This window comes from Somniosus microcephalus, unplaced genomic scaffold (genome assembly GCF_052327205.1).
Source record: "Somniosus microcephalus isolate GS21.2 unplaced genomic scaffold, FLI_Smic_1.0 unresolved_chr1, whole genome shotgun sequence".
In the NCBI taxonomy this organism is placed as follows: Eukaryota; Metazoa; Chordata; class Chondrichthyes; order Squaliformes; family Somniosidae; genus Somniosus; species Somniosus microcephalus.
The window spans coordinates 139,789,111-139,811,757 of record NW_028225179.1 but is presented as its reverse complement, the minus strand read 5'-3'; the positions used below and the strand labels follow the sequence as shown (position 1 = coordinate 139,811,757).

The window sequence follows — 22,647 nt, the reverse complement described above, 5'->3', positions numbered from 1 at the left end:
CCCCACCCCCCCACCCCCCAAACACTATTTAACAACCCCAGCTTAAAACCTGCCCACATTGTGTGTGCGTGTTAGTCTAGTTGAACTCCTGATGCCTCTGCGTACACTGTCTGGCATCGTGGGACCAGTGGGGGAGGAGGAGGAGGAGGAGGAGGAGAAACAATCCTGCTGCCCTGAACGTCTGTTACCTCTCTGTTCTTTTATATCCCAGCAACAAAGAAGTCTCCTATTTTTTTAATAAAATGTTAATTGGCAGCAGAAGCTGGCTGACTGATCCCCATAGGAGCACTCCTGGAAGGCTGTGCTTAGAGAGACAGACTCTTGGCTACATTTCTAAACTGATAGCTGGTGTTTACTCTGGGTGTTCACAGATTGCCCTCTGATCAGTTAACACAAGTGGCTGGTCTTTATTTTAAAAATTGCATTTCTAGCACGCTTTTCACAACCTCAATGTAGCACACTATTCACCACCTCCATGTCCCCAAAGCACTTTACAGCCCATAAAGTACTTTTCTGAAGTGCAATTACTGTTGTGAAACACGGCAGCCAATGCCACCTTTTTTAATGATGTTGGTTCAGGGATTAAATCTGCTGCAGCAGCATCTTTTATGGCCACCCAAGTGGGCAGACTTTTTTTTAACAATCTTATCCGGAAAACGGATTCTTCAGATGCAAGCTTACCCGATGACCATCTGCAGGCCTTTCCACCCTTGGCTGGGCGGGCGGGCGGCATGCATTGTCGCCCAGCCTATTCCTGGGTTGATCTGGTTTTTGGCTGGTCCCTGTACTTCCCAGCAGGGACCTGTGGACAGCGATTGATTATTATTTATTTTTTTAAATCCGAATTTCCCTGAAGCGCTGACACACCTGTACTGCATCAGGTAACTCCTCGTAGGCCCAAATTGGGACCTTTTCTGGAGTTTGTTCACCTATTTGTAGAACGATCCAGCACAGAAGGAGGCCGATTGTGCCGGCTCTCTTGAAAGAGCTATCGAAGGGCAATTGGGGATGGGCAATAAATGCTGGTCTTGCCAGTGACGCCCACATCCTGTGAATTTAAAAAAAAAAAAAAAAAAAAAAAAAAAAAATTCCGTTCAATCCCACTTCCCTGGTTTTTTTTTCCCCCCTTCAAATATTTATCCAATTTCCTTTTTGAAAGTTATTGAATCTGCTTCCACTGCCCTTTCAGGCAGCGCATTCCAGATCATTAAAACTTGCGGTGTTTAAAAATGTTTCCTCATGTCGCCTCTGGTTCTTTTGCCAATCGCTTTAAATCTGTGTCCTCTGGTTACTGACCCTTCTGCTACTGGAAACCAATTCACATTTTACTCTTAGAAGGTTTTTTTTTGTGATTTTTGAACACGCCTATCAAATCTCTTAACCTTCTCTGCTCTGAGGAGATCAACCCCAGCTTCTTTGGAATTCTCTACCCCCAAGGGCTGTGGAGGCTCAGTCATTGGGTATATTCAAAACAGAAGTTGATAGATTTCTGACTAGTAAAGGCATCAAAGGATATGGGATAGGGCCGGTGAATGGAGTTGAGGCAGAAGATCAGGCATGATCTCATTGAATGGCGGTGCAGGCTTGAAGGGCCGAATGGCCTACTCCTGCTCCTAGTTCTTATGTTCTCCAGACTCTCCACATCTCTGAAGACCCTCCTCTTGTGTACCATTCTAGTAAATCTCTTCTACACCCTCTCCAAGGCCTTGACATCTTTCCTAAAAAAGGTGTGGTGCCCACAAGTGGACACAATACTCCCAGCAGCCCATTGAACCATTAATGGGAGCCTGGCAGCCATCTTTGTTTGAATACACTGCAGCAATAATGATCCGCCCCATGCAGCAGCTGCTGGGCAGGGTGCTTGGCTGTGCTTTAGTGGGGCCTCGTGTTCCAGGCCAGCTGCCTGGAATGTTGGAAAGTCATCGACTTCGCCCAGATTTCAGTTTGTACTGCCATATATCTGGTCTCCCTGGTAACGCCTGGATTGGTGCCGGATTGGCTTGGGCTTTATCTTTTGAATCTTGTTTGTTTGTTTGTAAGAAAACTTTTATCCACTTGGTCGGGAAACATTTTTTAAAAAAAAGCAAATTATTATTTAAATGGGGAGAGAGACTACAAAATACTGTGGTACAGTGGGATCTGGGGGTCCTTGTACATGAAACACAAAGTTAGCAAGCAGGTACAGAAAGTAATCTTGTTGTGCAAGGCCCCTTGGGTCGGAGCGATCATAATATGATAGAATTCTTCATTAAGATGGAGAGCGAAGTAGTTGACTCGGAGACTAGGGTCCTGAATTTAAATAAAGGAAACTACGATGGTATGAGGCACGAGTTAGGTAGGATTGTTGGGGAATGTCACTCAAAGGGTTGACGGTGGATAGGCAATGGCAAACATTCAAAGACCACATGGATGAACTACAGAATTTGTTCATCCCAGTTTGGCATAAAAATAAAACAAAAAAAGTGACTCAACCGTGGTTAACAAGGGAAATTAGGGATAGCATAAGATCTGAGGAGAGGACATATAAATTGTCCAGAAAAAGCAGTAAATCTGAGGATTGGGAGCAGTTTAGGATTCAACAAGAGGACAAAGGGATTAATTAAGAGGGGGAAAATAGATTGAGAGTAAGCTTGCAGGGAACATAAAAACTGACTGTAAAAGCTTTTATAGATATGTGAAGAGAAAAAGATTGGCGAAGTCAAGTGTAGGTCCCTTACAGTCAGAATCAGGGGAATTTATAATGGGGAACAAAGAAATGGGAGACCAATTAAATACATACTTTGGTTCTGCCTTCACAAAGGAGGACACAAATAACCTCCCAGAGATGTCTGGGAACATTGGGTCTAATGAAAGGGAGGAACTGATAGAAATCAGTATTGTTCGGGAAATTGATGGGATTGAAGGCTGATAAATCCCCAGGGCCTGATAATCTGCTTCCTAGGGTACTTAAGGAAGTGGCCCTAGAAATAGTAGATGCATTGCTGGTCATCTTCCAAAATTTTATAGACTCTGGAACAGTACCCATGGATTGGCGGGTAACTAATGTTACCCCACTGTTCAAAAAAGGTGGTAGAGAGAAAACCGGGCATTACAGATCGGTAAGCCTGACATCGGTAGTGGGGCAAAATGCTAGAGTCCATTATAAAAGATGTAATAGCAGAGCACTTGGAAAACAGTGACCGGATCGGACAAAGTCAACATGGATTTACAAAAGGTAAATCGTGCTTGACTAATCTACTGGAATTTTTTGAGGATGTAACTGGTAAAATAGATAAGGGAGAACCAGTGGATGCGGTGTATTTGGACTTTCAAAAGGCTTTCGATAAGGTTCCGCATAAGAGATTAGCGTGTAAAGTTAAGGCACATGGGATTGGGGGCAAGGTATTGACTTGGATAGAGAACTGTTTGGCAGACAGAAAGCAAAGAGTTGGAATAAACAGCTCTTTTTCCGAGTGGCAGGCAGTGACTAGTGGGGTACCGCAGGGATCGGTCCTTGGACCCCAGCTATTCACAATATATATTAATGATCTGGACGAGGGAACTAGGTGTAATATCTCCAAGTTTGCAGATGACACAAAGCTGGGTGGGCATGTGTACTGTGAGGAGGATGCTGAGAAACTCCAGTATGATTTGGACAGGTTGGGTGATTGGGCAGAAGCATGGCAGATGCAATATAACATGGATAAATGCGAGGTTATCCACTTTGGTGTCAAAAACAAGAAGGCAGATTATTATCTGAATGGCAATAGATTGGGAGAAGGGGAAGTGCAACGAGACCTGGGTGTCCTTGTGCACCAGTTGCTGAAGGCAGGCATGCAGGTGCAGCAGGCAGTTAAGAAGGCAAATGGTATGTTGGCTTTCGTAGTGAGGGTTTGAGTACAAGAACAAGGATGTCTTGCTGCAGTTGTACAGGGCCTTGGTGAGACCACATCTGGAGTATTGTGTGCAGTTTTGGTCGCCTTATCTGAGGAAGGATGTTCTTGCCATGGAAGGAGTGCAGCGAAGATTCACCAGGCTGATACCTGGGATGGCAGGAATGACATATGAGCAGAGATTGGGTCGACTGGGCTTGTACTCGCTGGAGTTTAGAAGAATGAGAGGGAATCTCATTGAAACTTATAAAATTCTAACCGGACTAGATGCAGGAAGGATGTTCCCGATGGCGGGGGAGTCCAGAACCAGGGGTCACAAGTTAAGGGGTAAGCCATTTAGGACAGAGATGAGGAGGAATTTCTTCACCCAGAGAGTGGTGAACCTGTGGAATTCTCTACCACAGAAGGCAGTAGAGGCCAATTCATTAAATGTATTCAAGAAGGTGTTGGATATATTTCTTAAGGCTAAAGGGATCAAGGGATATGGGGAGAAAGCAGGGACAGGGTACTGAATTTGAATGATCAGCCATGATCGCAATGAAAGGTGGAGCAGGCTCGAGGGGCCGAATGGCCTACTCCTGCTCCTATCCTCTGTTTCTAATTAGGAAGGTAAATGGAATGTTGGCCTTTGTTGCAAAGGGGGATGGATTGTAAAAGTAGGGAAGCCTTGCTGCAACTGTACAGGGTGTTGGTGAGACCCCACCTGGAGTACTGTGTACAGTTTTGGACTCCTTATTTAAGGAGGGATATACTTGCATTGGAGGCAGTACAGAGAAGGTTCACTAGGTTGAAATCCTGAGATGAAGATGTTGTCTTATGAAGAAAGGTTGGGCCTATACTCATTGGAGTTTAGAAGAATGAGAGGTGATCTTATTGAAACATAAGATTCTGTAGGGGCTTGACAGGGTTGATGCCGAGAGGATGTTTCCCCTCGTGGGGGAATCTAGAGCTAGCGGGTATAATTTCAGAATAAGGAGGCACCCATTTAAAACTGATGAGGAGGAATTTCTTTGAGGGTCGTGAATCTTTGGAATTCTCTACCCCAGAGAGCTATGGCGGCTGGGTCATTGAATATATTTAGTGAAGATTGACAGATTATTGAACGATAGGGTTATGGGGAGTGGGCAGGAAAGTGGAGTTGAGGCTTAGACCAGATCAGCTGCTATCTTACTGAATGGCGGCGCAGGCTCGAGGGGCTGAATGGCCTACACCTGCTCCTATTTCTTGTGTTCTTATATTAAGAACATAAGAAATAGGAGCAGTAGTAGGCCAATCGGCCCCTCGAGCCTGCTCCACCATTCAATAAGATCATGGCTGATCTGATCCTAACCTCAAATATACTATCACTCTCCATCCCACCCGAACCCATGTGATCTCCCGGGAGAGGAAAAAAACCAATGGCCAATTTGGGAGAAAAAATCTGGGAAATTCCTCTCCGACCCATCTAGGCGATCAAAACTCATCCAGGAGATCACTCTGTCCCTATATTTTCTACAGTACTTACCTTCTGTAAAGGCAATTTCCACCCCAGCCAGGAACAGCAATAAAACCATCTCCTGAAATCTGACAGAATTAGAACACAAGAAGTAGGAGCAGAACCAGGCTACACGGCCCCTGGGCCCGCTCCACTACCCACAGGGCCACGACCATTCCGAACCTAGACTCGTGTCCAAATTCCTGCCTGCTCCCTGTAACCCTTAATTCCCTTTACTTCTAGGAAACTATCTATTTCTGTTTTAAATTTATCTAATGATGTAGCTTCCACAGCTTTCTGGGGCAGCAAATTCCACAAACCTACCACCCTCTGAGTGAAGAAGTTTCTCCTCCTCTCAGTTTTGAAGGAGCAGCCCCTTACTCAAAGATTATGCCCCCTAGTTCTAGTTTCACCCATCATTGGGAACATCCTCACCGCATCCACCCGATCAAGCCCCTTCACAATCTTATATGTTTCAATAAGATCGCCTCTCATTCTCCTGAACTCCAATGAGTAGAGTCCCAATCTACTCAACCTCTCCTCATATGTCCACCCCCTCATCCCCAGAATTAACCGAGTGAACCTTCTTTGTACTGACTCGAGCGCAAGTATGTCTTAAGTATGGACACCAAAACTGTATGCAGTATTCCAGGTGCGGTCTCACCAATACCTTATACAACTGCAGCAATCACAGAATCACAGAAACCCCACAGTGCAGAGAGAGGCCATTTCGGCTCATCGAGCCTGCACCGACACATATCCCACCCGATCCCCGTAACCCCTACACCAACACATATATATATATATACCTCCCTGTTTTTATATTCTATCCCCCTAGCAATAAAAGCCAACATTCCATTGGCCTTCTTGATCACTTGCTGCACCTGCATACTAACTTTTTGAGTTTCGTGCACCAGGACCCCCAGATCCCTTTGTACTACAGTACTTTCCAGTTTCTTGCCATTAAGATAATAACTTGCTCTATGATTTTTCCTGCCAAAGTGCATAACCTCACACTTTCCAGTATTGTATTCCATCTGCCAAATCTCTGCCCACTTACTTAGCCTGTCTATGTCCCTTTGCAGGTTTTTGATGTCCTCCTCACTCACTACTTTCCCTCCCATCTTTGTATCATCTGCAAACTTTGATATGTTACACTCGGTCCCCTCCTCCAAATCGTTAATATAGATTGTAAAGAGTTGGGGACCCAGCACTGACCCCTGCGGAACACCACTAGTTACTGGTTGCCAATCTGAGAACGAACCATTTATCCCAACTCTCTGCTTTCTGTTAGAGCCAATCCTCCACCCATGCCAGAATATTACCCCCAATCCTGTGATTTTGTTTATCTTGAGCAATAATCTTTTGTGTGGCACCTTGTCAAATGCCTTTTGGAAGTCTAAATACACTACATCCACTGGTTCCCCTTTATCCACCCTGTATGTTACTTCGTCAAAGAACTCCAGCAAATTTGTCAAACATGACTTCCCCTTCATGAGACCATGCTGAGTTTGTCCTATTAAATTATGTTTATCCAAATGTCCTGTTACTGTCTCCTTAATAATGGACTCTAAAATTTTACCAACCACAGATGTTAGGCTAACAGGTCTATAGTTTCCAGCCTTCTGCCTACTACCCTTTTTAAATAAGGGTGTTACATTAGCAGTTTTCCAATCTGCCGGGACCTTTGCTGAGTCCAGGGAGTTTTGGAAAATTATTACCAATGCATCCACAATCCCTACCGCCACTTCCCTCAAGACCCTAGGATGTAAGCCATCAGGTCCAGGGGATTTATCCGCCTTGAGTCCCATTATTTTACTAAGTACCACTTCCTTAGTGATTTTAATCATATTTAGCTCCTCCCCCCCCCCCCCCCCCCCCAAGAGCCCCCTGTTTGTCCAGTGTTGGGATATTCTTAGTATCCTCTACCGTAAAGACTGATACAAAATATTTGTTCAGCGTTTTTGCCATCTCCATGTTTCCCACCATTAATTTCCCGGTCTCATCCTCTAAGGGACCAACATTTACTTTAGCCACCCTTTTTCTTTTTTATATAACTATAGAAACTTTTGCTATCTGTTTTTATATTTTTTGCTAATTTACTTTCATAATCTATCTTCCCTTTCTTAATCAATCTTTTAGTTATTTTTTGCTGTCTTTTAAAGACTTCCCAATCTTCTATCCTCCCACTAGATTTGGCTACCTTATATGCCCTTGTTTTTAGTCGGATACTATCCTTATTTACTTTACTTAGCCACGGATGGCTATCTTTTCTTTTACACCCTTTGTTCCTCAGTGGAATATTTTTTTTTGGAAGTTGTAAAATAACTCCTTAAATGTACACCACTGATCATGTACCGTCTTACCCTTTAATCTATTTTCCCAGTCCACTCTACTCAATTCCGCTCTCATACCTTCATGGTCTCCTTTATTCAAGCTCAGCACACTTGTTTGAGATCCAATCTTCTCACCCTCTAATTGAATATGGAATTCAACCATGTTATGGTCACTCATTCCAAGGGGATCCTTTACGAGGACATTTTTAATTAATCCTGTCTCATTACACAGGACCAAATCTAAGGTTGCTTGCCTCCTGGTCGGTTTAGTTACATACTGCTCAAGAAACCCATCCCTAATACACTCAATGAACTCATCCTCAAGGCTGCCCTGCCCAATTTGATTTGTCCAGTTAATATGATGGTTAAAATCTCCCATAATTATAGCTGTTCCCGTATTACAAGCCTCAACTATTTTCTGATTAATACTCCGTCCAACAGAGTTGCAACTGTTCAGAGGCCTATAGACTACGCCCACTAGTGTTTTTTCCCCCTTATTATTCCTTATCTCCACCCAAACTGTCACTATCCTGCTCCTTTGACCCAATATCATTTCTCTGTATTATAGTGATTCCTTCCTTTATTAACATAGCCACCCCACCTCCCCTCCCTTCCTGCCTGTCCTTCCTGATTGTTAAATAACCTGGTATGTTTAATTCCCAGTCATGGTCACCCTGCAGCCATGTTTCTGTAATGGCCACAAGATCATACCCATATGTAGTTATTTGTGCCGTTAACTCATCCATTTTGTTATGAATGCTACATGCATTCAGATAAAGAACTTTCAAATACGTTTTGTGACACTTAGTTCCTGTTTTTTCCCCTTTTACTACTTTACCTTTTACTCCATACCTTCTGTCCCTTCCTGACACGCTCTGTTTTTTAATTCCCCCACTGCTACCTAAGTCTATGACCTTCTCTGTTGTCATTTTTATTATTTGCTCTCTAGAAACCTCCCCCCCACTAATTAGTTTAAAGCCCTCTCTACAGCCCTAGTTATATGATTCACCAGGAGTCTAGTCCCAGCACTGGCCAAGTGAAGTCCGTCCCAACGGAACAGTTCCCTCCTGTCCCAATACTAGTGCTAGTGTCCCAAGAAGCAAAACACATTTTTCCCACACCAGTCTTTGAGCCACGCATTTAACTCTTTAATTTTATTTATCCTAGCCAAATTTGCTCGTGGTTCAGGTAATAATCCAGAGATTATTACCCTTGATGTTCTGTTTTTTAATTTGACCCCTAGCTGCTCATACTCCTTTAACAGAACCTTCTTGCTTGTCCTATCTATTCTTTTACTGTGGTGTAGTTCCCCTGTGCTTGAACCTTGGGGAGGGAAGGTGGGTGGTGAAGGAGATGTGCAGCCTCTCCAGTGTCAGTTTGACCTGAGGTTTCATAAAATGTGGCTGAACAAAGCCATGTATGGGGCCAAGCTCAATTCATTGTCAATGTGCACACCATGCATACATCTAAAAAGAAAGACTTGCCTTTCCATAGCACCTTTCACAACCCCAAGGCCTTCTCAAGTGCTTTACAGCCAATGAAATACTTATTTTCTATTTCTCTCGAAGTGGTTTTTTAATTTGTTCACAGGATGTAGGCATCACTGGCGAGGGTAGCATTTATTGCCCATCCATAGTTGTCCTTGAGACAACTTGAGTGACTTGCTAGGCCATTTTGAAGGGCAGTTAAGAGTCAACCACATAGAGGCCAGACCCGGTAAGGATGGCAGATTTCCTTCCCTAAAGGACATTAGTGAACCAGACGGGTTTTTACAACCATCCGATAGTTTCGTGGTCACCATTGCTGATGCTAGCTTTTTATTCCAGATTTATTTAATTAACGAACTGAATTTAAATTCCCCAGCTGCCGTGGTGGGATTTGAACTTGTGTCTCCGGATCATTAGGCCAGGCCTCTGGATTACTAGTCCAGTGACACAACCACTATGCTACCGTACCCTGTTGTAACATAGGAAACGCGGCAGCTGATTTGTGCACAGCAAGCTCCCACAAATAGCAATGATATAATGACCAGATCATCGGTCTTTGACGTTGGTTAAGGGATAAATATTTGGCCAGGCCACCAGGAAGAACTCCTCTTGCTCTTCTTCGACACAGTGCCATGGGATCTTCACCTAAACTGTAGAGTGCAGTGACTGTTTTGCACTCGAATACAATTGAATCCCACAAACTGCTATGACTGGTAAACTAGCCCCTAGTAGTGCCAGTTGACTGATTGGAATTCTGGCCGAAAAACTCCCTATTCTTCCTCATAGTGAGATAGAAGCTTAGAAAGTCTGCTGGTTTTAGGGGTGAACACCTCGTGTGGTCAGAGCAGGGGGGCAGAAAATGGGGGTGGAACTAGGATGAAGAAAATCCAATTGGGGGTCTTCCTCTACTCAAGTCACTTTTGCAGGGGGAAACTGGTGGTGTGCTGGGCTCCCTCTGAAACCCCACCAGTTATACCTCCTGTGCAGCCAGTGACGAGTAGGCCTGTGGTACAGGGCCCACAATGTTGTATTCAAGTGGCAGTCAGTTCAAAAGAGATTGATTTTTTTTTTGGATTGTCATTTAGATATCGGGGCCTCCAGCGAAGGAGTCGATTTGTAGCCTATAGCTCTTTGACCAGCTCACTTGTGACAGCCCTCGCCCTCCTCCGTGTTTAACATCTCATCTGAAAGACAAATGTGGTGCAACACAGACTGGAGACTGAATCCTGGCCTGGCCTTTCCTGGTTTTCTGGATCCTTAGCATTTATCTACTAGGCCATTGGGGGAATTGTTTAACTTGCATTTTCAGTGTGTTTTTTAGGGGGAAAAAAATACTTCTTTCTCTGTAGTCACTAATTCTGTCATTGCTTACAGCAGAGTGCAGTGAGGTGGTTGATAATGTTCTACACACGACTGGAACATCACGCTGCCTGGGGTTGGCGGGGTGCAATTGGGATAGGTTGGTGATGAAGCGGGTAGTCTTTTTAAACGCAGGGCAGAACTTTGATCGGCAGCTCCCTGTGTTGCAGGTGGAGATGGTGAAGAACGTTCTGGAAGAGCTGAAGCTGCGTGTGTTCGAGGTGACGGACGAGAAGGCCACACTCGATGGCGGTGACGTCTTCTTTACAGGTAAATGCTGGTTATGTCTCTTTCTCCTCCTCCTCCTGGGAAAACATTGGAATTTCCTCCGCAGTTGCTCCCGCTCCACTGCCGGAAACCACGTGTAAACTGAGCTTCCGCTGCGTGTTGGGGTGAGTTTCCATGGCTCGGCGGAAATTCCCAGTGGGCCATCTGACCATGGTTCCACGGACGGCCGCAGTCCTATGTACGAACCCATGCTGTGAGGGTATCGCCGTGGATCTCGTCCCATGCCCATACTTGCATCTTCCAGCAACAATCACTGGGAAGTGGTCAATAAACCAGATTTTGCTCTTTTTTTCTTCCCTTTCCCTCCAATCCAAAGACCTATGTCAGCAGTAAAGCCTCCTCCTGGTTGTCCTGGATCAGATCAACTAACTCGCTACAGCCCGGGGATGGGACTACTGGTCTCCTTCATTCAGTCTTGCTTTGGCAGTGCACTTCTCCAGAAAGCCAGGAGAAATCATCAGTGTCTCTGCTTAATTTGAAAATAAATCCAGAACGACTTCAATTTTAAAACCATGTTGGGCTCAGTAATTCGTTCCACCTATTGCAGGCTATATCTCCACTGATGGTCATCCAGCTCCCTCCCACCACCTGGCTCTGTAATTCCTCAACACTCCTGGTGAAGGGTGAATGTTCTGGGGAATGGAACACTTTCCCATTCTGATTCCAAACACTCCCAGGGCCGGTACAGTACAGCACAGGTTAGATACAGAGTAAATCTCCCTCTACACTGTCCCATCAAACACACCCAGGGCAGGTACAGTACAGCACAGGTTAGATACAGAGTAAATCTCCCTCTACACTGTCCCATCAAACACTCCCAGGGCAGGTACAGCACGGGTTAGATACAGAGTAAAGCTGCCCCTACACTGTCCCATCAAACACTCCCGGGGCAGGTACAGCACAGGTTAGATACAGAGTAAAGCTCCCTCTCCACTGTCCCATCAAACACTCCCAGGGCAGGTACAGCACAGGTTAGATACAGAGTAAAGCTCCCCCTACACTGTCCTATCAAACACTCCCAGGGCAGGTACAGCACAGGTTAGATACAGAGTAAAGCTCCCTCTCCACTGTCCCATCAAACACTCCCGGGGCAGGTACAGCACGGGTTAGATACAGAGTAAAGCTCCCTCTCCACTGTCCCATCAAACACTCCCAGGGCAGGTACAGCACGGGTTAGATACAGAGTAAAGTTCCCTCTCCACTGTCCCATCAAACACTCCCGGGGCAGGTACAGCACGGGTTAGATACAGAGTAAAGCTCCCTCTACACTGTCCCATCAAACACTCCCAGGGCAGGTACAGTACGGGTTAGATACAGAGTAAAGCTCCCTCTCCACTGTCCCATCAAACACTCCCAGGGCAGGTACAGCACGGGTTAGATACAGAGTAAAGCTCCCCCTACACTGTCCCATCAAACACTCCCAGGGCAGGTACAGCACGGGTTAGATACAGAGTAAAGCTCCCCCTACACTGTCCCATCAAACACTCACAGGGCAGGTACAGTACAGGTTAGATACAGAGTAAAGCTCCCTCTCCACTGTCCCATCAAACACACCCAGGGCAGGTACAGCACAGGTTAGATACAGAGTAAAGCTCCCCCTACACTGTCCCATCAAACACTCCCAGGGCAGGTACAGCATGGGGTTAGATACAGAGTAAAGCTCCCTCTACTTCTCGATCAATATGCTTTATGCTTTATCCCCACTCCAGCACCTCCTAGTGACCCGTGTAACTTTTTTCGGCATCTTCCACACCATCCTGTGGCCTGTTGGGAGTGAAATTGTCACAGAGGAACGTCTCTGCTGTGGGACCATGACCACTGGATTGAGACTGTCCAAATTTATCTTGCATTGGACCCTTAAGTGATAGGATTTGTCCCACATGATGTCAACAGAGGATTTGTCCCATACGAGACTTGTCAAAGCCCTTTATTTTGGGTGGTGTATCACATTGGTGTCCTGCATAGGCCGAGTCCCTCCCCTGCTCTGATTGCACCCCTCCCTGTCTCCTCTGCATGCCTCCCCTCTCTTACTCGCTCAGGAAGTTACACATTTAGTTGAAGCTATTTTTTAATGGTTCTATTCTGGACTCTGCTAGAATGAGGAAGTGGTGTCTGTGAAATGCTGACTACATGATGGACGTTTGAAGCCCCTTCTTTTGCGGGGGGAGGGGGGGGGGTGGGGAGCGTGGAAGGGTCTCCATGCCCTCTGTACAAGAGGTGGTCTCCCTGAATTAGTTTGGCTTGCTTGACTCTTGCTAGCTTGCCGTGTCTGGTGTCATCCTGGTACCTCTGCCAAGTCGACATACTTCACATATAAAGCGTGGATGGTGAGATGTCGGCAGGATATTCGACCGTGGGGACCATCGTATGGCAAGACTTGATGTCCACACGTTCTCCTTTCCACCGGGGCTGGGGGTGGTGGGGTGGGGGGGCTAGCTGGCAATTGGCAGCAGGGACTCTGGTTGACACATCATCCCTATGGTCAACTGTAGCCCCCCCCCAACTTCTGTCGGGAGTGAGATCTGCTAACTCTGAATAGATCCAAGGGATTAATCCTAAAGCCTTCCTCATCTCTCCGGTCGAGCACCCATTTGGTCATGAAGTTGTCCTTGAGCCCTCATTGTTTCTTAAATTCCAAATCTTCAGGTCTGGATTAACCTTGCCATTCACCTCTTTACGCCCTCCCTCCCATCTAATTAACGCCCTCCCTCTCATCTAATTCACAATCTTAGAATGACATGGCACTGAAGGGGGCCATTCAGCCCATCGTGCCTGTGTCAGCTCTTTTTGAAAGAGCGATCCAATCAGTCCCACTCCCCCTGCTCTTTCCCCATAGCCCTGCAAATTTTTCTTTTTTTCCCAAGTGTTTATCCAATTCCCTTTTTGAAAGTTACTGTTGAATGTGCTTCCACCGCCCTTTCAGGCAGTGCATTCCAGATCATAACTCGCTCTTTTATATATTTAAAAAATATTCTCCTCACCCCCTCTGGTTCTTTTGCCAGTTGATGCTGCCTCTTCCAGTCTTGTGAAGTCCTGTTTAATTCCAATTCCTCTTGGCCCTCATCCTCTGACCTTTTTCCCCCCGCCCCCCCCTTTTTCTGTCCAGGGCGCGAATTCTTCGTCGGCATCTCGAAGTGGACCAATCACAAAGGGGCAGAATTCGTGGCGGACGCATTCAAGGTGAGGCGCGGGACATCTCCCCTCCTCGGGTCGCGTGGCCTTGCTTGGGGGTGGGGGAGGTGGTCGCGTGGTCTTGCTGGGGGTGGGGGGTGGGGGAGGTGCTCGAGTGGTCCTGCGGGGGGGAGGTGGTCGCGTGGGCTTGCGAGGGGGGAGGTGGTCAAGTGGTCTTGCGGGGGGGTGGTGGTCGAGTGGTCTTGCGGGGGGGGTAGGGGGCGGTGGTCGAGTGGTCTTGTGGGAGGGGGAGGTGGTCTTGCGGGGGGTGGAGGGGGAGGTGGTCAAGTGGTCTTGCGGGGGGTGGAGGGGGAGGTGGTCAAGTGGTCTTGCGGGAGGGGAGGGGGAGGTGGTCGAGTGGTCTTGTGGGGGGGGGAAGGGGGAGGTGGTCGAGTGGCCTTGCGGGGGGGAGGTGGTCGCGTGGTCTTGCTGGGGCGAGGGGGAGGTGGTCTTGCGGGGGGGGAGGGGGAGGTGGTCGAGTGGTCTTGCAGGGGGGAGGTGGTCGAGTGGTCTTGCAGGGGGGAGGTGGTCGAGTGGTCTTGCGGGGGGGGAGGGGGAGGTGGTCGAGTGGTCTTGCGGGGGGGGAGGGGGAGGTGGTCGAGTGGTCTTGCGGAGGGGGAGGTGGTCGAGTGGTCTTGCAGGGGGGGAGGGGGGCGGTGGGCGAGTGGTCTTGCGGGGGGAGGGGGAGGTGGGCGAGCGGTCTTGCGGGGGGAGGGGGAGGTGGGCGAGCGGTCTTGCGGGAGGGGGAGGTGGTCGAGTGGTCTTGCGGGGGGTGGAGGGGGAGGTGGTCAAGTGGTCTTGCGGGAGGGGAGGGGGAGGTGGTCGAGTGGTCTTGCAGGGGGGAGGGGGAGGTGGTCGAGTGGTCTTGGAGGGGGAGGTGGTCGAGTGGTCTTGCGGGGGGGAGGTGGTCGCGTGGTCTTGCAGGGGGGAGGGGGAGGTGGTCGAGTGGTCTTGGAGGGGGAGGTGGTCGAGTGGTCTTGCGGGGGGGAGGTGGTCGAGTGGTCTTGCGGAGGGGGAGGTGGTCGAGTGGTCTTGCGGGGGGGAGGGGGAGGTGGTCGAGTGGTCTTGCGGGAGGGGGAGGTGGTCAAGTGGTCTTGCGGAGGGGGAGGTGGTCGAGTGGTCTTGGAGGGGGAGGTGGTCGAGTGGTTTTGCGGAGGGGGAGGTGGTCGAGTGGTCTTGCGGAGGGGGAGGTGGTCGAGTGGTCTTGGAGGGGGAGGTGGTCGAGTGGTCTTGGAGGGGGAGGTGGTCGAGTGGTCTTGCGGAGGGGGGAGGTGGTCGGGTGGTTTTGCGGAGGGGGAGGTGGTCGGGTGGTTTTGCGGAGGGGGAGGTGGTCGGGTGGTTTTGCGGAGGGGGAGGTGGTCGAGTGGTCTTGCGGAGGGGGAGGTGGTCGAGTGGTCTTGGAGGGGGAGGTGGTCGAGTGGTCTTGCGGGGGGGAGGTGGTCGAGTGGTCTTGCGGAGGGGGAGGTGGTCGGGTGGTTTTGCGGAGGGGGAGGTGGTCGGGTGGTTTTGCGGAGGGGGAGGTGGTCGAGTGGTCTTGCGGGGGGGAGGTGGTCGAGTGGTCTTGCGGAGGGGGAGGTGGTCGAGTGGTCTTGCGGGGGGGAGGTGGTCGAGTGGTCTTGCGGAGGGGGAGGTGGTCGGGTGGTTTTGCGGAGGGGGGAGGTGGTCGAGTGGTCTTGCGGGGGGGAGGTGGTCGAGTGGTCTTGCGGAGGGGGAGGTGGTCGAGTGGTCTTGCGGGGGGAGGGGGAGGTGGTCGAGTGGTCTTGCGGAGGGGGAGGTGGTCGAGTGGTCTTGCGGAGGGGGAGGTGGTCGAGTGGTCTTGCGGAGGGGGAGGTGGTCGAGTGGTCTTGCGGAGGGGGAGGTGGTCGCGTGGTCTTGCGGGGGGGAGGGGGAGGTGGTCGAGTGGTCTTGCGGGGAGGGGGAGGTGGTCGAGTGGTCTTGCGGGGGGGAGGGGGAGGTGGTCGAGTGGTCTTGCGGAGGGGGAGGTGGTCGAGTGGTCTTGCGGGGGGGGAGGTGGTCGAGTGGTCTTGCAGGGGGGAGGTGGTCGAGTGGTCTTGCGGGGGGGGGAGGGGGAGGTGGTCGAGTGGTCTTGCAGGGGGGAGGTGGTCGAGTGGTCTTGCAGGGGGGAGGTGGTCGAGTGGTCTTGCGGGGGGGGGGAGGGGGAGGTGGTCGAGTGGTCTTGCAGGGGGGGAGGGGGAGGTGGTCGAGTGGTCTTGCGGAGGGGGAGGTGGTCGAGTGGTCTTGCAGGGGGGGAGGGGGCGGTGGGCGAGTGGTCTTGCGGGGGGAGGGGGAGGTGGGCGAGCGGTCTTGCAGGGGGGGAGGGGGAGGTGGTCGAGTGGTCTTGCGGAGGGGGAGGTGGTCGAGTGGTCTTGCAGGGGGGGAGGGGGCGGTGGGCGAGTGGTCTTGCGGGGGGAGGGGGAGGTGGTCGAGTGGTCTTGCAGGGGGGGAGGGGGAGGTGGTCGAGTGGTCTTGCGGAGGGGGAGGTGGTCGAGTGGTCTTGCAGGGGGGGAGGGGGCGGTGGGCGAGTGGTCTTGCGGGGGGAGGGGGAGGTGGGCGAGCGGTCTTGCGGGGGGAGGGGGAGGTGGGCGAGCGGTCTTGCGGGAGGGGGAGGTGGTCGAGTGGTCTTGCGGGGGGTGGAGGGGGAGGTGGTCAAGTGGTCTTGCGGGAGGGGAGGGGGAGGTGGTCGAGTGGTCTTGTGGGGGGGGGGGAAGGGGGGAGGTGGTCGAGTGGTCTTGCGGGGGGGAGGTGGTCGCGTGGTCTTGCAGGGGGGGAGGTGGTCGAGTGGTCTTGCGGGGGGGAGGTGGTCGCGTGGTCTTGCAGGGGGGAGGGGGAGGTGGTCGAGTGGTCTTGGAGGGGGAGGTGGTCGAGTGGTCTTGGAGGGGGAGGTGGTCGAGTGGTCTTGCGGAGGGGGAGGTGGTCGAGTGGTCTTGCGGGAGGGGGGAGGTGGTCAAGTGGTCGTGCGGGGGGGGGAGGTGGTCGGGTGGTCTTGCGGAGGGGGAGGTGGTCGAGTGGTCTTGCGGGGGGGAGGTGGTCGAGTGGTCTTGCGGAGGGGGAGGTGGTCGAGTGGTCTTGCGGGGGGGAGGGGGAGGTGGTCGAGTGGTCTTGCGGGAGGGGGAGGTGGTCGAGTGGTCTTGCGGGAGGGGGGAGGTGGTCAAGTGGTCGTGCGGGGGGGGGGAGGTGGTCGGGTGGTCTTGCGTAGGGGAGGTGGTCGAGTGGTCTTGCGGGGGGAGAGGGAGGTGGTCGAGTGGTCTTGCGGTGGTGGTCTTGCGGGGAAGGTGGTCGAGTGGTCTTGCGGGGGGGAGGTGGTCGAGTGGTCTTGCGGGGGCGGAGGTGGTCGAGTCGTCTTGCGGGGGCGGAGGTGGTCTTGCGGGGGGGAGGTGGTCGAGTGGTCTTGCGGGGGGGAGGTGGTCGAGTGGTCTTGCGGGGGAAGGTGGTCGAGTCGTCTTGCGGGGGGCGGAGGTGGTGTTGCGGGAGGGGGAGGAGGTCGAGTGGTCTTGCGGGGGGGAGGTGGTCGAGTGGTCTTGCGGGAGGGAGGTGGTCGAGTGGTCTTGCGGCGGGGAGGTGGTCGAGTGGTCTTGCGGGGGTGGGGAGGAGGTCGAGTGGTCTTGCAGGGGGGGAGGGGGAGGTGGTCGAGTGGTCTTGCGGCGGGGAGGTGGTCGAGTGGTCTTGCGGGGGTGGGGAGGAGGTCGAGTGGTCTTGCAGGGGGGGAGGGGGAGGTGGTCGAGTGGTCTTGCGGGGGGGAGGTGGTCGAGTGGTCTTGCGGGGGGGAGGTGGTCGAGTGGTCTTGCGGGGGAGGTGGTCGAGTCGTCTTGCGGGGGCGGAGGTGGTGTTGCGGGAGGGGGAGGTGGTCGAGTGGTCTTGCGGGAGGGGGAGGTGGTCGAGTGGTCTTGCTGGGGGGAGGTGGTCGAGCGGTCTTGCGGGGGGGAGGTGGTCGAGTGGTCTTGCGGGGGTGGAGGTGGTCGAGTGGTCTTGCGGCGGGGAGGTGGTCGAGTGGTCTTGCGGGGGTGGGGAGGGGGAGGTGGTCGAGTGGGCTTGCGGGGGTGGGGAGGAGGTCGAGTGGTCTTGCAGGGGGGGAGGGGGAGGTGGTCGAGTGGGCTTGCGAGGGGGGAGGTGGTCGAGTGGTCTTGCGGGAGGGGGAGGTGGTCGAGTGGTCTTGCGGGGGGGAGGTGGTCGAGTGGTCTTGCGGGGGGGAGGTGGTCGAGTGGTCTTGCGGGGGTGGAGGTGGTCGAGTGGTCTTGCGGGAGGGAGGTGGTCGAGTGGTCTTGCGGCGGGGAGGTGGTCGAGTGGTCTTGCGGGGGTGGGGAGGAGGTCGAGTGGTCTTGCAGGGGGGGAGGGGGAGGTGGTCGAGTGGGCTTGCGGGAGGGGGAGGTGGTCGAGTGGTCTTGCGGGGGGTGAGGCGGTCGAGTTGTCTTGCGGGGGGAGGTGGTCTTGCGGGGGGGAGGTGATCGGGTGGTCTTGCGGGGGGGGAGGTGGTCTGGTGGTCTTGCGGGGGGGAGATGATCGGGTGGTCTTGCGGGGGGGAGAGGTGGTCGGGTTCTCTTGCGGGGGGGAGGTGGTCGGGTGGTCTTGCGGGAGGGGGAGATGGTCGAGTGGTCTTGCGGGAGGTGGTCGAGTGGTGTTGGGGTGGGGGAGGTGGTCGAGTGGTCTTGCGGAGGGGGAGGTGGTCGAGTGGTCTTGCGGGGGGGGAGGTGGTCGAGTGGTCCTGCGGTGGGGGGGGAGTGGGAGGTGGTCGAGTGGTCTTGCGGAGGGCGAGGTGGCCGAGTGGTCTTGTGGGGGGGGGGGGGGGGGGAGGTGGTCGAGTGGTGTGGGGGAGGGGCATGTGGTCGAGTGGTCTTGCGGGGGGCGGGAGGGTGAGGTGGTCGAGTGGTCTTGTGGGGGGGGAGGGGGATGTGGTCGAGTGGTCTTGGGGGGTAGGGGGAGGTCGAGTGGTCTTGCGGGAGGGGGAGGTGGTCGAGTGGTCTTGCGGGGGGGAGGGGGAGGTTGTCGAGTGGTCTTGCGGGGGGAGGGGGAGGTGGTCGCGTGGCCTTGCTGGGGGGAGGGGGACGTTGGTCGAGTGGTCTTGCGGGGTGGGGGAGGTGGTCGAGTGGTCTTGCGGGGGGGGGGGAGGGGGGAGGTGGTCGAGTGGTCTTGCGGGGGGGAGGGGGAGGTGCTCAAGTGGTCTAGTCGGGGGGAGGCGGTCGGGTGGTCTTGCGGGGGGGAGGGGCAGGTGCTCGAGTGGTCTTGCGGGGGGGTAGGGGGAGGTGCTCGAGTGGTCTTGCGGGGGGGAGGGGGAGGTGGTCGAGTGGTCTTGCGGGAGGGGGAGGTGCTCAAGTGGTCTTCCAGGGGGGAGGGGGAGGTGGTCGAGTGGTCTTGCGGGGGGGGAGGGGGAGTCTGTCGAGTGGTCATGCGCTGGGGGGGGGAGGGGGAGGTGGTCGAGTGTTCTTGCGGGGGGGAGGTGCTCGAGTGTTGCGGGGGGTGAGGTGGTCGGGTGGTCTTGCGGGGGGGAGGAGGAGGGTGGTCATGCGAGGGGGAGGGTGGTCTTGCGGAGGGGGGAGGTGGTCGAGTTGTCTTGTGGGGGGGAGGTGGTCTTGCGGTCTTGCGGGGGGGAGATGGTCAGGTGGTCTTGCGGGGGGGAGGTGGTCGGGGTGGTGTTACGGGGGGTGGGGGGGGAGGTGGCCGGGGTGGTCTTGCGGGAGGGGAGGTGGTCGGGTGGTCTTGTGGGAGGGGGAGGTGGTCGAGTGGTGTGGGGGATGGGGAGCTGGTCGAGTGGTCTTGCGGAGGGGGGTGGGGGGGAGGTGGTCGGGTGTTCTTGGGGGGGGGGGGGAGGTGGTTGGGTGTTCTTGCGGGGGGAGGGGGAGGTGCTCGAGTGGTCTTGCGGCGGGGGGAGGTGGTCGAGTGGTCTTGCGGCGGGGGGAGGTGGTCGAGTGGTCTTGCGGGAGGGGGAGGTGGTCGAGTGGTCTTGCGGGGGGGAGGTGGTCGAGTGGTCTTGCGGAGGGGGAGGTGGTCGAGTGGTCTTGCGGGGGGGAGGTGGTCGAGTGGTCTTGTGGGGGGGGAGGGGGAGGAGGTCGAGTGGTCTTGCGGAGGGGGAGGTGGTCGCGTGGTCTTGCTGGGGGGAGGGGGAGGTGGTCTTGCGGGGGGAGGGAGGTGATCGAGTGGTCTTGCGGGGGGGAGGGGGCGGTGGTCGAGTGGTCTTGCGGGGGGGAGGGGGCGGTGGTCGAGTGGTCTTGCGGGGGGGAGGGGGAGGGGGGGTGAGGGGGAGGTGGTCGAGTGGTCTTGCGGGGGGGGGGAGGGGAGGTGGTCGAGTGGTCTTGAGGGGGAGGTGGTCGAGTGGTCTTGCGGGGGGGGAGGGGGGGTGAGGGGGAGGTGGTCGAGTGGTCTTGCGGGGGGGAGGTCGAGTGGTCTTGCGGGGGGGGGAGGGGAGGTGGTCGAGTGGTCTTGCGGGGGGGAGGGGGCGGTGGTCGAGTGGTCTTGTGGGGGGGGAGGGGGGTGAGGGGGAGATGGTCGAGTGGTCTTGCGGGGGGGGAGGGGAGGTGGTCGAGTGGTCTTGTGGGGGGGAGGGGGCGGTGGTCGAGTGGTCTTGCGGGGGAGAGGGGGGTGAGGGGGAGGTGGTCGAGTGGTCTTGTGGGGGGGAGGGGGCGGTGGTCGAGTGGTCTTGCTGGGGCGGGTGTGGGGCCGAGTGGCAGAGCAGGGCACTCCTCCCTTGGGAGGAGAGGTAGTTGGTTCCATTACATTGTGAGCCTTTCCTAAGGATAACATGTGGGATTCAAAACATGGATTGGGGGAGAAGTCTGAAAATATTTAATGGGGGGGGTATATGAAACCCCAGGTCAGATCTTGTGTGGATTTTCTTGGGTTAGTGGAAAAGTTATAAATGAATTTATTTTTAAATAAAAATCTCTCTGCTGTATCTTCAACTAGCTGTCCGAGCGTAAAACTAGCATGAGCATTGTGGGTTGTTTTAGAAACTGCCCAATTGATTAACTGAAAATCTGATTCTTAAAGCAGGCGTTTGATTCATAACAGCAGTTTTATACCTGGGCGGGATGTTGAAGCTCTACCAGAGTCTCTGTCTGTGTCCAGTCTGGGAGGTAATGTATTTTGAGGTTGGGCGATGGAGGGGGATCTGTGTGCTGCTGATCCATATGGGGAGTTTCATTCATCAGATTGATGTGCTTCGGTGTCTGGGCTGGTGAGAGTGAAGGTCTGTGTTAATGGATGGTTTGTTTCTTCTGTCTCTAGGATTTTACTGTTTCCATTGTGCACATCCCTGAACCCCATCATTTGAAGAGTTTCTGCAGCATGGGTGGTCCCAGCACCATTGTCATTGGGAGTAGTGAGGTCGCCCGAAAGGCAATCAAGGTAAGATGGGACTCTGATTCACCTCAACCGTCCCTCCCACCACCCCAACCTCTCCTCCAAGCACGGAGCCTCTTGTACCCAGCTCCACCATTATGCACTTATTTTTCCTCCCTCTCCGTAACACTGGCCCTCCAGTGTGTCTCTGCCTCTTGATGCAGCTGGTGGGGCAAGTGTTAATAGCGACACGGCTTTCAGTCTCGGGCTCTCGGCCGAACCAGTTTCCACCCTCTCCCGCTGTCTGCACATTAACTTTACAGCAGGGTAGTGTTCGGGAATGGGAGTTCACCCCATCCGACCCTAACCTGGCGTGCTGAGGTCCATTGTAGTGCCCCCAAAATGGTAGCACCAGCCAGTGTTTGATAGGACAGTGTAGAGGGAGCTTTACTCTGGAACTAACCCATGCTGTACCTGGCCTGGGAGTGTTTGATGGGACAGTGTAGAGGGAGCTTTACTCTGCATTTAACCCGTGCTGTACCTGCCCTGGGGATGGAGGATGATGGGACAGAGTGCAGTCACAAGGCTGTAGGTGAGCGATTTACAAACACACCTGTGCTTTTGAATGTCATCCTTGCTCACATTTTTCTCTCAACAGGCAATGGAACAGCTGACAGACTACCAATACGACAAGCTGAGTGTGCCGGATGACGCCGCAGCCAATTGCATCTACGCACGAGTTGGTAATAAGAGTAATACCCTGGTCCATCGGACAGCAGAGGAGTTTCCAGAAAGTTCAAAGGTAAATTATTTTATTTCGATTTGGTTTCTTTTCTTGGTTGAATGGCCAGATCCGTGGATTTATAATGCCCTCTCCCTGGAATTATTCCACTGTGGCCTTTTGTGGTGGGGGGCGGGGAAGCAGGGGATCGAACTGCCCCTCCAGTATTCTGATGCTTTATACCACAAATGGGGTAGGATTCAGATGGGATGAAACCAGTATTTGGTATTTGTACTACAACCATTGAGGTTTCCAGCAACGTTCCTTGAGTACTGTTGCGTGGTTTGAGGTGCACAGAGATACCAGTGTGCATGCCCCTTTAAGTCAGGGAAGGTGACTGGTGAAATAACAACAGAAAATGCTGGAAAAACTCAGCAGGCCAGGCAGTATCCATCGAGCGAGAAACAGAGTTAACGTTTCAGGTCAGAACTGGAAAAATGCAGGAAATGGAAAGCGAGTTTAGGGGCTGGGAAAAGCCCTAAGGTGACTGGTGATACCAGTGTGCTTGCCTCTCAAGTGGTTGAAAATTGCACAAGTCTGCAAAATGGTTTGTCTGAGCGCAACGTTGGCACCTGCTGGTAGGACAGCAGCGCTGCAAGGACATCAGAAC

The 22,647-nt window shown here is 53.2% G+C and overlaps 1 protein-coding gene across 1 annotated transcript in view; it reads left to right on the top strand.

The window, feature by feature from the left end:
* LOC147096016 (N(G),N(G)-dimethylarginine dimethylaminohydrolase 1-like) overlaps positions 1-22,647 on the top strand; it is a 75,671-nt gene that overhangs the window by 46,107 nt on the left and 6,917 nt on the right. The window contains exons 2-5 of the mRNA XM_085974980.1: positions 10,699-10,798; positions 13,923-13,996; positions 21,203-21,322; positions 21,915-22,058. Coding sequence (XP_085831106.1) covers positions 10,699-10,798; positions 13,923-13,996; positions 21,203-21,322; positions 21,915-22,058 — 438 coding nt within the window. The remainder of the gene's footprint in view (positions 1-10,698; positions 10,799-13,922; positions 13,997-21,202; positions 21,323-21,914; positions 22,059-22,647) is intronic.